The sequence below is a fragment of the Bactrocera oleae genome, chromosome 6, assembly GCF_042242935.1.
Source record: "Bactrocera oleae isolate idBacOlea1 chromosome 6, idBacOlea1, whole genome shotgun sequence".
Classification (NCBI taxonomy): domain Eukaryota; kingdom Metazoa; phylum Arthropoda; class Insecta; order Diptera; family Tephritidae; genus Bactrocera; species Bactrocera oleae.
Genome location: NC_091540.1, coordinates 2,702,273 through 2,718,630, shown reverse-complemented (window position 1 = coordinate 2,718,630; position 16,358 = coordinate 2,702,273). Strand labels below are relative to the sequence as shown.

Here is a 16,358-nt window from a genome sequence, read left to right as displayed (position 1 = left end):
AACGAAAGAAGAAATTGTTAAATATTTGTTGGTGTCTTGTGTGCTGCCACTTACAGTCGCGCCAGCTGCAGGCGCTCGTGCGTCGGCAGATTTTCCACCGTTTGCATCTCGGCGACGAGGTCGGCGTGCTCCATTTTCAGCTGCGCCTTGTGCGCATCATCCGCTTTGCGGTTCACCAAAATGCCCTTGACCATGTTTGCCGCGGTGTATTTATTTATTATTAGTTATCTTATTTAACGTTTGACGTCCGCTTTCAAAGCGCGCGCTGTGGCGTTGATATGTAAATTTTTGCTTGCTCGTGTGTTGAGATAGTAAGTGGGCATGTGTACATGTATGCGTGTGTGTGTGTGGCGTTAAAAAAGAAAGATACACTTATGCATGCTTTTTTTGTGCTCAGCGCATTGTTGGATTTTGTGTTGTTTTTGTTGTTGTATGCTTTGTTAATCTATCTCTTGCAGCGCATAGAATTTGCGTTTAATTAAAAATTTTTTGCACTTTTTTTGTTGCTGTTTGGTTTTTGTTTTTGTGTGATTGGCAAGTTTTGCTGGTTTGTCCACTTTTTTTGCTGCACGTTTGCCGCGACAGCTTACCCACACGCCACCGACCGGCGCGCATGCGTAATTACCAACTTGCCTATTCTCTTTTTACTTGTGGCTTAATCGTTTGTTGAATTTATCCATTCGCCGCCGTCGTCGTCGTCGTCTCTGCGATTTGATTACTCCGCCTGGTCACACGGTTCTTCACGCTTACTTTTTCAGCGTTTTCGTTTTATTTCTTTACATTCAGTCTTATTTAGTCATTTCGTCTCGGTTTTTGTGCGCCAGCAGTTAGATAGGGTTGTGTTTATGCGATAGACTGCAATGAGAAGGTAAAACGATTTAAATAATATGTGGGTAAAACAAACAATATAAAGAATGTATTTTCATTTTCAAGATCGTATTGTGGTTGGCAAAAATCAAAGTTTTATATCTCTAAGGATATAACAAGAGAAGGTTTCAATGCTTAGACCTTAGACTTAGACAAGCGACATGGTGGTTATATATTTCAGGCATAATTATAGATATATAAAGAAAAATTTTGGTATCTAACGGGACCACATTGCCACTTCTAAGTAGGTATTACCAAACGAAGCAACATCTTGACGTATACCTCTAGGAAGTAACTTGGTTTGTTTCAAGAGAAAACGTCGATGAAGTCAATAATTATTGGGGTCACTTGATGATCCTGTTCAGTTTTTAATATTATGTCACTGTTCACAAGCATATCTTCGGAATTCGGGACAATTTTGCCAATGTTGTCATCCGAAAAAACTTGTTCTAATTGAATCTGATTTCTAATTCTCTTTTGGTAGTGATGAAACCTAAATCGCAATATTTAGACTATGCTGGAGATAGATAACTGTGATTTGTTGATTGATAAACCCTTGAAATTAATAATTTCCGTATTGATCCGACTTCTTCTTCTGATCTACACGCCAGTTGAAATAACTCTGAATTATATGTAAGATGTTTTCTGGAACAGTCAGATTTTTTATTTGCGCCTGTAGGCTACGAATAATATATGCTGCAATCATGTAGAAATATATGGTATTTCAACTGGCATCAAAATAATGGACGCATAGATATTGTATACTTTTACGGTCACTGTATTCGAGTGGGCCAGACTTCTCAGTTGTTTTTAGTTTCCAGCGCATTATTTAGTTGTCATTCTCTGAAGACGCATGTATTGGCAAAACCGTCAAAGGCCTGATACGGAGTAGGACTCCAACAGCATTGCAACCATTCAGTGCCTACTGAGTCCAAAACCGAATCAATTCCGAATCCAAAAATAAACAAATTAAATTTTTTTGCTTGCATAACTGTTGACCCTTAAGCGGTTAGTATCAAACTTCAGAATGGTTCTAACATGGAAAAGCATTTTTTGGAACCAAACAACAAAAGCATAATTTCGGCTCTTTTACATTAACGAATTTACACAGCACTTAACTTTTCCGGAAATTTACTTATGTATGTTTTCTACCGAAGTAATTGCATTAATTTATACATTAAATTTTAATTCCACGAATACGCATGAAAAAGCCATTTGAGGCATGAAGTTGTGTGACGAACGCGGCAAGGATAGCAAAGAATATGCAAATTTATAGTTTGCCTGACATGTGGCAGACAATATACTTGCATGTACATACATTATAATATATGTATGTACAACTGTTCTCAAATATATTTATATATAATTTATCTGCCAGCTTAAAACCTGCCTTATTAGGGCCAATTTATCTGGCAAATGTTTTAAGCCAACGCAACACCAACAGCTGACATGCGGCTTTATAAGGGCAACATATGCATATATAAATTCATATTTATAATGTTCGTTTTTAGAGTTTCATAACAATTTTTTTTAGAGATAGCTGTCAAACTAGCTGTCAAAGTAGACACATCTGTTTGACATGTTAAACAATGTGAGCAGGCATTTATCAAAATCTATCTGTATATAAGCGAACTAGTTCTTAGTTTTTGAGATAACGCTCTGAAAATTTGCACATGTATTTTTCTCTCCAAGAAGCAGCTCATTTGTCGGAATTGCTGATATCGGACCACTATAGCATATAGCTTCTATACTAACTGAGCGATCGAATTTAAGTTCTTCTATGAAAAATTTTTTTATCTCACGAGATATCTTCACGAAATTTTGCATGGTTTATTGCCCAAGGCAAAGCTACAATATCTGAAGAAAAATTTTAAATCGGACCACTATAGCATATGGCTGTCATACAAACTGAACCATCAAAAACAATTTTTGTATGGACAGATTTTTTAGGTCTTATTTATATGGGTAATTTGCTCATTGAGGCGTTTTAAAATTAAGCCAAAAAATTTTTCTTACAGGAATTATTTTTCGCTTTATATACTTTAGGGTTCATTTAACTCATAAATTTGATAGATTAGCTTTTAGTTCATCCTAATGGACCATACACCCAAAATTTTGTTCTAAATGCTATACAATTTCTGAACTAATAAAGCCAAAATATTTATATTTCAGGAATTTTCCTGTTTTTTTTACATGAAATAAATTATTTAAACCTCTAAAAAATACACCCTTTATATGAGAACAGCACCACACATACATACTTTTCAATTAATTTCCAATTATATTTTGACATTGCTTGCGACTAACGCACAGTCTTCATTGCTGCAATAATTGCAGCATTAAATTGGCTTAAAGTGACGGAGCCACGCACACCAATAAGCAAGCGGCAGTAACAGAGCGAACACTCGTAAGCGCTGCGCTCACTCTTCGAGCAATATTACTGCCGACAAGGACACATACTGTTATATGGCATACGGACTCTGTGGCGGCAGATGGTATGAAGTAGAGATACAGCAGACGAAGCAGACGGAAAATTATCAAAAATCTGCAACAGCAAACAAGGGCGAACAAGAAAGGAAAAAAAATCAAACAACAACAAAATTTGTCAACTAATGGATGACATATAAAGCGCGTAAAATTTATGGCGTAGATCGAAAAGCGAAATAATGACGCCGGGTGGCAGCAAAAATATAAAAAAAAATGTAAGAAAGGCTAAATTCGATTGAAACCGAACATTTTATACTCTCGCAATGCTGAACGATCAAAGCCGGGAGCATATTTTCAAGTGTTGGCAAAACTTTCTATTAAAAATCCGTTGTAAAAGAATACAATATTCATTATTCGACAGAATATTTATCATCTGATTTTGCCCATTTTTATAACGTACGAGGAGTAGTTATTAAGACTTGTTCTAAGCAAGTTGGGCGATCTAGCTTTAGTATGTGATTTAGAATTCACTCAGGATTTCCACTCGTCTTGTGATCCTGATCATTTATATATACATGTATATATATGGTAGATAGATATATATAAGTCTATATTTAACTCGATTAGTTTTAGGTGTTACAAACAACCGTTAGGAGTAAACAAAACTATTATACTCTGCAGCAACATGTTGCGAGAGTATAAAAATACAATTAAAAAGAACGTAATGAGCAAAGTAATCGTAGTTTTTGTTGCTGTTTTAGTAATGTTTGACGACTGCGCGACGCTAGCAAATTAATGCCGAGTGCAAATAAACTTTAAATGCATTTCCGCTTGACATATTTTCCATTTACCGTTTAGTGTTATTAACTGTAAGGGCGTTGAGTTGGCTCAAATTAAAAAACATAAAAACAACAACTACAAAATTACAACAAATAAATCACAAACTACAGTTATTTGAGCGGCAAGTTGCATAAATGCATGCCACATAGGAAATAGGGAAAGCAGGGAAAAGGCGATTTAATTAGTAAGAAGTTGTATGTAGAACAAAAACAAAAATAAAAAAATATAATAAAAACAAAAAACAAGCATAAACTGCCAATAACAAACACATATACATACACATGCATGCTTAAATTGCGTTTATTTGTGCAGCAGGAGCAAGTAAAGCGCAGCGAAGCAAGGTGTTTGCATACAAACACACACATACATATATACACAAACGCATGCATGCGCGCAAACTGCGCGTAAAGTAAACATATGCAGGCGTTGTTAAAGCGTGCGCTCATATAAAAACAAACAACACAACAGAAACAACAACCAAACGACCTTGCAACAATGTGCTCCTAAATAGTGCGCTTACCTCAAACAAAAAAAACACCAACGACATATACTACCACCAGCATTGCTGCACACTGAAAGCAAAATGCTGTAAGGAAGAACCAAATTAAACTGTTTTTATGCGGTGTTGTTGATGCTGGTTGCTGCAGTTGACCGAAGTCCCAGCAGGCGACCCAGCAAGTTTGATTAAGTAAAAAATTTAATAAAAAACTGTTTTTTTTTCATAAAGCGAGTGGCTAAAGAACGTTCAACTCACTAACAAATTGAGAATTTATACACTGTTGATGAGCAACCGCTCAGCGCCTAAACATACGCTTCATTTTGTTTTTTATATCACATATATTGGCTGCGGTTATTTGAATATTCACCATTTTGACGCTGAACACGATAAAAAAAAGTTTATGCTACTTTATATGCATTTTTTTTCATTTTAGCGACTGGTTTTTTGACGCTCGCTTAGAAAATATTTGGGTATACAGCTTAGAAAATCAACACAAGTCTTAAAATATACTAAATGGACCGAAAATTATTTGTACTGATCGAAAGGAAAGGACCGAAACACATAGCAAAACCTTCCTGGTAGGCAATTCTGGTTTGTTGTATCGAAAAAATTGATGTATGATAACTTATGTGCAAAAATTAGCATACTATACAGTCTTCAAAGAAAGAAGATATAAAATCTTACACTTTTCTGCACTGGGTTAGTTGCGTAACCTAAGGTATTTCGTATGCACAGCATTTTTGTGTATGAGGTAGGTTGAAAGCGGGTGGTGGTGAATAGGTGTAGAAAGCTTTGTGGTTGCTACGTGATAAAGCCGACTCACCAACGGCAGTGGTTAAAGACAACTTGATGGGTCTACTAAATTGAGATCGAGATAATGAATGTGTTTGGACTTTTAATGACTTTCCAAAGAATTTAATAATCAGCGTTGTTTTCCCTTTGCTGTTTACTTTTTATAGCGAGTTTTCGCCTGTGTAACGAGTACAACGAACACGTGTCATAACGTTTACATAGCGTTTGGTGGTGAGAAGCAGGTGGTGCCATAAGCATTAAGCTCAAGGAATGAATGAAGGAATTTGCTGTAATACCAGAGTATAAAAAAAAATTAAGAAAAACACCAAGAAACACAATACAAATAAGCTGAGCGAAGAGTGAGTAAGGAATGTGTAAAAGGTGACTTAAGACTACAGAAAATAGTTACTGCTACAAAGTAATAATGAGGCAACGACGAATTGTAGTAAACACAATGAAGTAACAACAAACAAAGGACTAGATAGCTAACAACAATTACAACAACATTAATACTTAAAATGCGAGCACCTTTAGGAGAATCGCAAGCAGCTTGATAGCACAAAGCAGAATACGCAAATAATAACAAAAAAAAACACGAAGAAACGTTAACTTCTGTTACACCGAAGCAATAATACCCTTCACAAATTAAAAAATGTCTATACAAGAATTTGATTTTAATCGCTCAGCTTGTGTGGCAACTTTATGCTATATTGATCCGATATCGGCGATACCAACAATTGAGCAGCTTCTTGAGGAGAAAAGGACGTGTTTAAAATTTCAGATCGGTATCTCAAAAACTGAGGGACTACAAGTAGTTAGGGTATATACATACAGACGAGCAGACGGACAGACAAAGGGATATGACTAAATCGACTCAGCTCGTCATGCTGATCACTTATAATATATATATATATATTATAAGGTCTCTGACGTTTCCTTTAAGGTGTTGCAAATTTCATGGCAAACCATATATATTCTGTGCAGGGTATAAAAAGCTGCAGAGCGCGTTAGCCTTTTGCTCTCTGCCGCCCACAACGGTACTTGCGACGAAAAATTAATTAAAGTTAACGTTATTGTTGCACTATCAACGAATGTTTACTTACGTAAAGTAGTAATAAAGGCGACAAACAACAATAGCAATAATAGTAAGAGAGCTATCGGTGCGTAGCTGCAAAATAGCAACTATAATAAAAATTGCAACTGTAAAATAGCATTTTCACACCCTTAAGTTGAATTTATGTGCACAATTGTGGCATAAAAAAAACGGCAACAACAATAAAGAGATGTAGCAAAGACATTATATAAGTTGAGAATGCGATGAAGAACATAAATTAAGATTACAAGTAAGGTGTACAGTGGGTCAAGGTCAAAAGTGTTGATAAGACAACGAAATAAGGCGGCATTAAGACTGTAAAGAATTTACATTAAGGAAATAAACAGTAAAAACAGGGGGGGGGGGATTTAAATGGATCGACAAGAAAATGAGATAAGATATTAAAAAAAAATAAAAAATAAAAATAATGGACAAGAAAAAGAGATGAAGAAAATGAAATATGTAACCAATATATGTTATATATAATATTTGTTATATTTGCTTATATGTATGTTTAAATAATATATAAGAATTTAAAAAATATGTTTAAATTTTTAAAAAGAACTAAACGTTTATAACGCCAGACATAAGCATTTTTGAATATTTAAAAATCTAATAAAATGGCAGCGATACAAAAGAAGTGCATTTTTTTACCGGCATGTGGGGCCGGGCTCAATATAACGTAAACCAACATGCTTTCGATCAAATTCTTTATAGGACATGTTTCTAGTTATGTCATCAAATTAGAAATATGCAAACAAAAAAAAACATCGAATTTGTCAAGCCGCGAAGGTAGGTGACCGATTTAAAAAAATTAGCAAAATTAGGTGTTAATCCGCCTTTTTTTATTGAAAACTATGAGCAATGGGGAACGCTATAGAGCCATGATTAATATCTTTTTTCATGCCTGAATTGGAGTATGTTGATGTGGACGATCATTGACGGCGTCACATGCTATACAGCCAGTCGAAACAGTCAATTTATTGAAGGAAGCATTTGGTGGTACGATTTACACCTTTTAATTCAAGATTGATCTGATATTAGCTATACAATCTTAAACCGCACAGCTGCCTTCGGTTATAAATTGCGTCTACTTGAAGACGACATAACCTCAAAAAATGTTTATAAACTGTTTTATGTTCTCAAACCATTCGCACTTCAGTGCGGTGCTAGCAAAGTTATGGGTCAATTAAATTAAACGACCATTATTAAACAGTTACAAATTCTATACACTTCCTAATTAGCTTGCACTCCGACACTGACAACCAGATTAGGTCATTGCTCAAGTAATGAAGCCAAACAGCGACCCTCATCACCTCGGAGCGGAGTCAATAAGTCAACCACATTTCGGCGACAATGGCGGCAACGTAGCACACGAATTTTTCGGGCAATCAAGCGCTCTACCGTTATCAATGTAAGCGTGGTCCGCGAAAACAAAAGCAAAAACCAAAAATTTGGAAAAAAGAACTCACGCATTGTAGCCATTAAATTCAGTTGAGCGCGTTTTGCGAGTTTCGGTTGCGTCAGCGAGTAAGCGTGTGGGAGTAAAAACAGTTACTATGTAGTTGCTTGTAGAGAAATGATAGTTAAATCGAATAGACACTAAATGTCGAAATGCTGATGAACACCCGCAACGCTTGCACACCCGTACACCCATGCGGGGTTGAGAAAGCCACATGCAGCCAGGCAAGTTGACGCAATTTTCGTTTAAATGCAGCAGTGTTGTTGCAAATGATAAGCATTGGGTTGTCACCGCCTTGGCGCCACACCGCAACATTTAGTTTCGAAAGCGCATTAGCGTACAACAAAAACAAAAACCATGTTAAACAAGCTAAGTACTAAGTTTGAAGTAAACATTAAATGAGATACAAAACCCTCAACTGGCCCGCTATTAAAAACTTCGAATGTCTCTGTGTTTGCTGGTGTGTGTGTGTTACAACAGGGCAAAAAGCTGAGTCAAGGCGGACATACGCCCGTGTACTAAGTAGTATGGTTTACCCGGTTTTTGGGGTTGTATGACAATATTATTGCGGCTACCACTGGTATGCCCGACTGTCAGCCAGCCAGCAAGCAGATAACACGAACCACATTTTCGCCAATGACGACAAAGTTTTCTCTTGTCATTCTGCTTGCCGTCACAGCTGTTTGTTATTAATGTTGGAATTTTATTGTAGTTGCTTTTGTTTTTAATACATATTACTTAACGTGTTGTTTGCAAAGCAAGGCAAAACTTAGCACAGTAAAGTATCCTGTAAAATGGGGCAATTAGATGGAGGGATGTTTAAGCAATGTTGCCAGGGGCCATGGTTAAGTGAGTTTGTTTAAAGAATTTAAGCCAATTCATAACTCTAATGTGCAGCTGTTATTTATTTAACGTCGTGGGGGTTCGTTACTGTTGATATTTAAAATATTTGGTATTCATCAATTTTGTCCTTACTTTTGCTGTATATTATTCACGTGAATCAATTGTGGGCATAAGAAAGCTGTAATCGCGGTAGATTCCGCGTTTGCCCGTGAGACTATTCTTCAGTAATTTCTGCACTGTTTAGGTGCAATCTGTAGGGGTTTTCGCGTCATTTCGGGACCATCAATGATTTGCTAGACAGCGGAGACCAAAGAAAAGTCGCAACAGCTGGCTGAAGTCCACACAGAAGGAGAACATCCTATCGATTGGCACCGTTTTCTTGGATTCAGAACGTGTGATCTACACGGAATACATGGATAAAGGCACAACTGTCACAGGACTCTCCTATACCGATATTCATTGAAGCATTGATTCACTGGTACAAACCAGAGACCAAGGTACAGTCGAAACAGTGGACTTCATTCGGTGTCCTCAATTATGCAGCCGCAATATGGTCGCCTGGATGTAGTGACACGCAGAATAAGAAGCTCCAGACTTGTCAGAACACTGCACTCCGGACTATCACGGGGTGCCTCTTGATGTCCCCAATCGAACACCTACACAGTGAGGCCCGTATGCTTCCGGTTAAGGAACATAATGAGCTCCTCTCCAAGCAGTTTCTGCTGGGATGTTTTCGCAGAAACCACCCCTGCAGGCGCCTGCTTGCAGCGGAGCAGCCTCCTAGGAACATCAAGAGGTCCTTCCTTGACTACGTCGACGACATCAGACAGCACGTCGACCAGACTTCGGACGCAACTAACTTCAGACAAGCACTGACCGCCATTCACAGTGGAGCCATTAACACCTTCACCGACTCCCTTTCAGTGAATGGCGTAATACGAGTCAAACCACCACCCATTGCAGACACAGAGCTCGAGTTGCCTCGCGAATCTAGAGTGACCCTCGCGCAACTTCGTTCTGGATACTGTAGCAGGTTAAACTCCTACCTATCCAGAATAGACCCCGACATACTAAACACATGTCCTGCATGCAATGAGTCTCCGCATGACACTAACCACCTCTTTGCATGCCCTACAAACCCCACTCATCTAACACCCCTTTCCCTATGGTCCGACCCCGTCGAAACAGCTCGTTTCCTGGGCCTTCCGTTAGATGACCTCGACGACAACGAATCTAGAATTTATCACCCAAACGGGGATTAGATAATCGTTATAACAACAACAACAACTTCATTCGGTGAACTTTCCCAAGGGAACAGTGATCCTGTCGATTTAAAAGGTGATGTGTACCGTTTCCTTGAATTCAGAAGGTGTAGACGATACCACGATGTTCACTTAGAGAAGGAGTGCCTCTACTATGCCCAATTACTTTACTTATTAGAAGTCGAACTGTACAAAAAACTAAAAAAACGTACTTTTTCACTATGGCAACACACCGATCCACTTTGTTCGATTTAGGCCACGAACTGCCGCCCCATCTACCGTACTCTTTATATTAAGCTTCGTTTGATAACAGTAATTGCGCCTAAATTTAGGCTAAGTGTTATAACGGTAGGCGTTACTTAGAATAAATACGTAAATCAAAAAAAAAATCAATGGCCACAATAGAAATATTTTTTCTTTATATTTGCCTCAGCACAGCTTTTCCACACTTTTCCAACTTGCCACAAAAACACAATCTACCGTCTAAACAAAATTTATTTTATTTTATTTTCTTTTTTTAGAGTTTGTTATTTTCAGGTTAATTTATGTTTGTGGAATTGAGGGCAAACGAAAAATTGAAATCAGTGGAGAATTAAATGTGATAAGATAAAATTTAACGACCGCAAAAGAGGTAGGTGTGTAAGTCCATATCTGTCGGTAGTATCATGCAGCAAATATGTGGGTGCGAATATTATATAAATACATTGCAATAAATATTTATGCGCAGACAAAAAGCGATAAAATGAAATTACACGCAAGCCAAAATGCGACTTAATGAATAAATACAAAATTGCAAACAAACACCGGCACAAAAAAATAAATGTATGTTGGCAACGATAGGTCAGTCAAATACCATAGTCAAATACCATAAATTACAACTCGAGCGACGAAGGAAGGTCGTTTAATTTTATTTTCCAGCTTTTTTTTTTGTTGTTTTCATGCCTTTTGTTGTTGTTGCTTTCTTTTTTGTGTTGTTTTTGCATTCAATATAGCTACTGCTCAATGATTGATGGCATTGACTGCTGATTGAGCGCAAAATTTGAAGATGGTATGAGAGGCAGCAATTAGTAAGCCGCTTGACGAGTATCCTTTCGCAGCGGCATAGCGTAAAAGCGGCTTATTAGAAATTATTTATGAGCGGTAGGCATTATCTTTTCACTTTCTTTTTACCTGCAACAGAAGCTAAATTAAAAAGCGTTTAAAGATTACCTTGTGATTAACCACTTAAACCAGTATAAGTACATTTAATGCAACACACACACATAGACACGCTAAGGGTCTTAGGATTCTAGTGGGCAGCAAACGCTCGCTTTTGTATAAGAAAAAAACGCTAAGTTGTCTGTGTGAAGGACCTTCAGTGCACTTAGCTTTTACATGTGTATGTATGCTGTGTGTGTATGCACAAATGATTGCATAGCTTTAGGCGCGTAGGCGCTAAAGCACTAGACCATAGGTGTTGTGGCGCCTGTGAGTACTGAATGCGGTGCGTATCTTGTTGTTGTGTTTAAGGATTTAAAGATGTAAGAATTCATTGTGTTTGCTATGCAGCGTTAGCTGCCACGCCAATGTCATACAATTGTTGTTATATTTTTTTTTTATTTTTTCTTTTTTTTATTATACTCTGAATAGGATATATTAAGTTGGCGACGAAGTTAGAAATAACCAAAGCACATATATAAATTCTCAGTGAGACGAGCTGACTTGATTTAGCCCTGTCCGTCTGTCTGTATATAAGCGAATTTGTTTCTCAGTTTTTGAGAGCTTTTATGGAAAAATCTTTCATTTGGACAGATATCTTCAAGAAATTTTGCGTAGATTATTGTCCAAAGCAATGGTGCAACTTCCGAAAAAATCGTTTAGAATGGACCACTATAGCATATAGCTGTCATACAAACTAACCGATCAATATCAAGTTCTTGTATGGAACATTTTTTTATTTTTGAAGGGTATTATAGCTTCGGTAAAATATTTTGGTTTTCATATAATGCTTATTTTTTACTTTTTACTTATTTTTATATGGCACTGCACTGCTTTATTTTTCACTTTATATCCATACATGCACCCACATACACATACATAGACATATATCTAAAAGCTTGTGGCAATTCGTTGATTTATTTACTTTTCTATTTATTGTTTCTACGTTTTTATAATTTTTCCATTATTATTGTTTTGTTTGCTTAATTGAAAACAAATTTACTCGCCGATAAGTGGATAAGCAATGTAATTACTACAACAAAGTAAATATGTGCATACGAACATGAGCAATAAAACAAGGTGACAAAAAGAAGAGTGCTTAAAGGATATATTTTATGTTCGAGTGACAAAAGGATATACGGCCAACTGGCTATAACGGTACTTAAGTGCGTTATGGACACATATATGTATGTATATACATAAAAAAATGTATAAATGTGTATGACATTTAAGATTCTGTCGTTCAACAGAAATGGCGAATGTGAGTAAGAAGCATAAGACATAATAACCAAGTAATAAAAAATATTACAAATACTCGTGTTGACGTGTTGAAAAATTGGAAAAGTGCAAAAGCAAATAATAAATAACAAACAACAGATGTCATTGAAATATTGGAGTGGAAAAGTTAGCCACACAAACTGTAGAGGTGACCAGATGAAAGAGAATTTCTGATTACGTCTCTAATGCAATGGGGAATTAAGTTGGATATGATATAGCTACACAGTTATATATATGTATGTATGTATATTAATTCATTATAAAAACAGAAAAGAGCTTTCATTACAAATTTATTACCTAGAAAAAGGCGCTTAGGATTTGATACCGAATTTAGAGTCATACTTCACCCCTTTTCAATGCATACGAAAAAACAAGAAAAAATTCAAACAAAGACTGGATTTTTCTCGTTCAGTTTGTATGGCCGCTATATGCTATAATAGTTTGATCTGAATAATTTCGTCTTAGATTGTAGCTTAGTCTTGAACAATTACTTATGTTAAACTTCGTGAAGATATATTGTAAAATAAAAAAGTTTCCCATACAAAGACTTAATTTTGATCGATCAGTTTGTATGGCAGTTAGTTTCTCTTGCTGAAGGATGATACCATGATTCTCAGGATGGTACCATGATTCGACGAAAAAAATACGGAATTCCGAACAAATTCTACTAAAATTGATATTGACTGATATATCCTCCGGAAAACCATTTCTACATATTAATTTTGTCAAAAAATATTATAACAGTTTTCTTCAGATTTTCAAAGAAGTAGACAATACAAAATAATTTCCAGATTTCAAACCTTTGATTTGTAGTAAATTTTACTTATACATAATAAAATCGCATTCCATAGCAAACAATTATTCCTTTGATCCTGTAGCCGTAGCGCTCATTGCGTAAACACTGTCACAAAGCTAATGCCACTTCTCAATTTCCGTGCCAACAGGGTATAATTAAGTTATTAAAGTAAATTGCCGAAAGTGTTGAAAATATTATATAACGGTCACATTAACTCTAACATAATTAATTTGATTATTTTGTGAAAATTGTGTAGAAAGTGATAACACAGCGCTGAAAACGAGACAAAATCGAATTTCATGCACAAATCTCCGGGGGGTGGCTAATGAGTTTTGCATGCCAAAGCACAGCTAGTTACAAATTCATATGAGTGTGTATGTGTGTATGTATATATACAAAATAAAAAACTTTACGGCTGCACCGAAGCTATAATACCCTTCACAGGTGCACATCTTATAGTAGTAAAAGGGTCTAAAAAGATCTATATTTTGGCTTTGATCGTTCAGTCCGGAGACTGTAGCATTGCTTTGAAAAATAGTCCATGCCAAATTTCGTGAAGCTATCTTGGCAAATAAAAAAGTTTTCCATACAAGGACTTAATTTTGATCGATAAGTTTGTATGACAGTAACCATATACCCTACAGTAGTCGGATATACTTTATAAGATCTCCGACGTTTCAGTTTGTGTGTTAGAAATTGCATAGCTCACTTAATATACCCTGTTCAGGGTGTAAATATACAATAATATACACATAATATGGTCACCTCAAACAGCTTGCATGTTGAAGACACGCTGATCGCATGATGTTATGTGTGGGCTGGCGTTGACAGCACATCAAAGTAGCTAGAATCTTCCACTGCATATATGCATGTATGTATGTATATTAATAAATGCTGCAAGCACAGCTGCAGCGTGAAACAGCAGTGACACCTTCGCCAGAAGGCTTGATTGTACACATACGGCAACGAAGGACCGAAGCTCAGAGAAGAAGAAAGGTCAAAAGGAGCAACGCAGCACAGAAGGACGCATATGCAAGCGACACATGAGTATGTATGTGTATGGGTCTGTGACATACAGAGATTGTGCAAGTGATAACTATTGTCATTGTTGACTTTGGTGTTGGATAACGGTACGAAGTATGTGTAAATAAAGAGCAGGCATGTGCGCATAAATTTGTATGTTTGTGTGTGTATGTGCGTGGAGGGGTCAAGTGCGAAAGTGCAGTCTCAAGTGACGTGCGCGGTGAGTGAATTACACAAGAAGAAAGACAAAGACACACATACAACTGAAATATGTATATAAACATACAAAAATGCATATGGCATGCTTTTGAGTGTGTGTATTCGTGATTTTGAGCACGTCAGTACATAACCTATAACTATTTGTAAGGCATTTAAGTCAAACCACGGCAGTCAGCTCTTTAGGTTAGTTAGTTACTTGCTCGGTTATGGTCATGTCTGTGCCGCATAGCGTTTGTGGCAAGACGAAGAGTTGCCTATATCCACTTGTAGTTCAAAACTAATACACGAAGGATATCACAGCAGCATGTATCGCTTGAGTTTCACTACAACAACAAGGAAAGTATGCGAATGCGGCAAAAGAAAAGTATTAAGAGGTTGCGGTTGGCGCGGGGGGAGTGCGAAAAATTCAACGCGCAGCAGTAATTCCAAGGGCGTTGTGAGAGACGCGCGACGGACGGACGGTCGACAATGACATGAGTGGTTGGCTGTGTTTGCTGATGTGGCTCAAATGCCACGCGCACTAACAGACACACACACATACACACATACTTACATTCATATATACATTCAAGCTCAGTAGCTCGCTGCATGCATTCATACGTTGCCACACTAATGAATGTAATAAATGACGGACATGAATTCACTTCGTTGGCCCGATCGCTGGGTTGCTGCTCCTTGCTTTGCTCGCTTGTACTCGTATGGCGTAAGGTTTCGAATGGAGTTTGAATTATTTGCTGTACTTAAATTGAGTGTTTGAATGGTTAAATTGAAATGAGTTTTTCGGTTTTGTGTGTGTGTGTGTGTGTGTGTGTGTGTGTGTGCATTACACATGGGGCCAATTGTAATGAAATAATCATCCTTCGGATATAAGTGTTTTGAGTGTGTGTGCCCTTTTCCCTCTGGTAAAATTGATATTTTATGTGATGCATCATGAAAGTGTTTAAATGTGTTGCAGTTACATTTTATACATATTTGAAATGCACTAACAGTCGGGAAGTAGATAAATAGAATAATGTGGAATAAGAAAAAACGTTATCTTGTTTTAGTGAAGATGTTCTGTAAAATAAAAAAGTTTTACAATTTGATTTTGATCGTTCAGTTTGTGTGCCAGCTATGTGCTATAGTGGTCCGATATCGGCGATTCCGACAAGTGAGCAGATACTTAGGGAGAAAAAACGCGAGCAAAATTTCAGTTCGATAATTCAAAAATTTCGAAACTAATTAATACGTGAATATTATACCCTGTCAAAGGCAAAATAAATTGAATTAATGAGACGAAAAATCGAAATATTGGCTAAAACACCGAAAATGAGAATAAAAAATATATAATATATAAATAAAAAATATCTGAATATACTCTACAAGTAATTATAGCCGTTTGTTTCAATCACTTAATTTGATCAATTAACAAATTAGTACACGCATATAAAAAAATTGCTAATTGACTAAACTAGTAAGCTAATTGAGATGTTGAAAAATCTTTTAATAGCATATTTTTCACAAAACTATTATTTTATTTTTATTTTTTGATATCACTAAAATAAATTTTTATTAACAAATATTCCAGATAGCCCCTTAATTTAGTCAATCGAAAATTGTTTACAAATCTAAGCAAAATTTTCCAAATTATTAAGCTTAGCGCTTGTTAGAAACTGCTATACATATTAAAAATTATTTCGAAAATAAGCAAATATTTATAAAAGAAAAAAAATATTTAATTAATTAATAATTAAAATTTATTGGCATTCATATTGGCCTTT

At 36.4% G+C, this 16,358-nt stretch overlaps 1 protein-coding gene across 9 annotated transcripts in view; it reads right to left on the bottom strand.

The window, feature by feature from the left end:
• Window positions 1–16,358, bottom strand: part of MYPT-75D (Myosin phosphatase targeting subunit 75D) — a 74,080-nt gene that overhangs the window by 8,065 nt on the left and 49,657 nt on the right. For all 9 annotated transcript variants that reach the window (XM_070112009.1, XM_070112010.1, XM_070112011.1 and 6 more), the window contains one exon: window positions 55–855. In XM_070112009.1, the coding sequence (XP_069968110.1) occupies window positions 55–194 (140 nt within the window). In that variant the 5' untranslated portion in view covers window positions 195–855. The remainder of the gene's footprint in view (window positions 1–54; window positions 856–16,358) is intronic.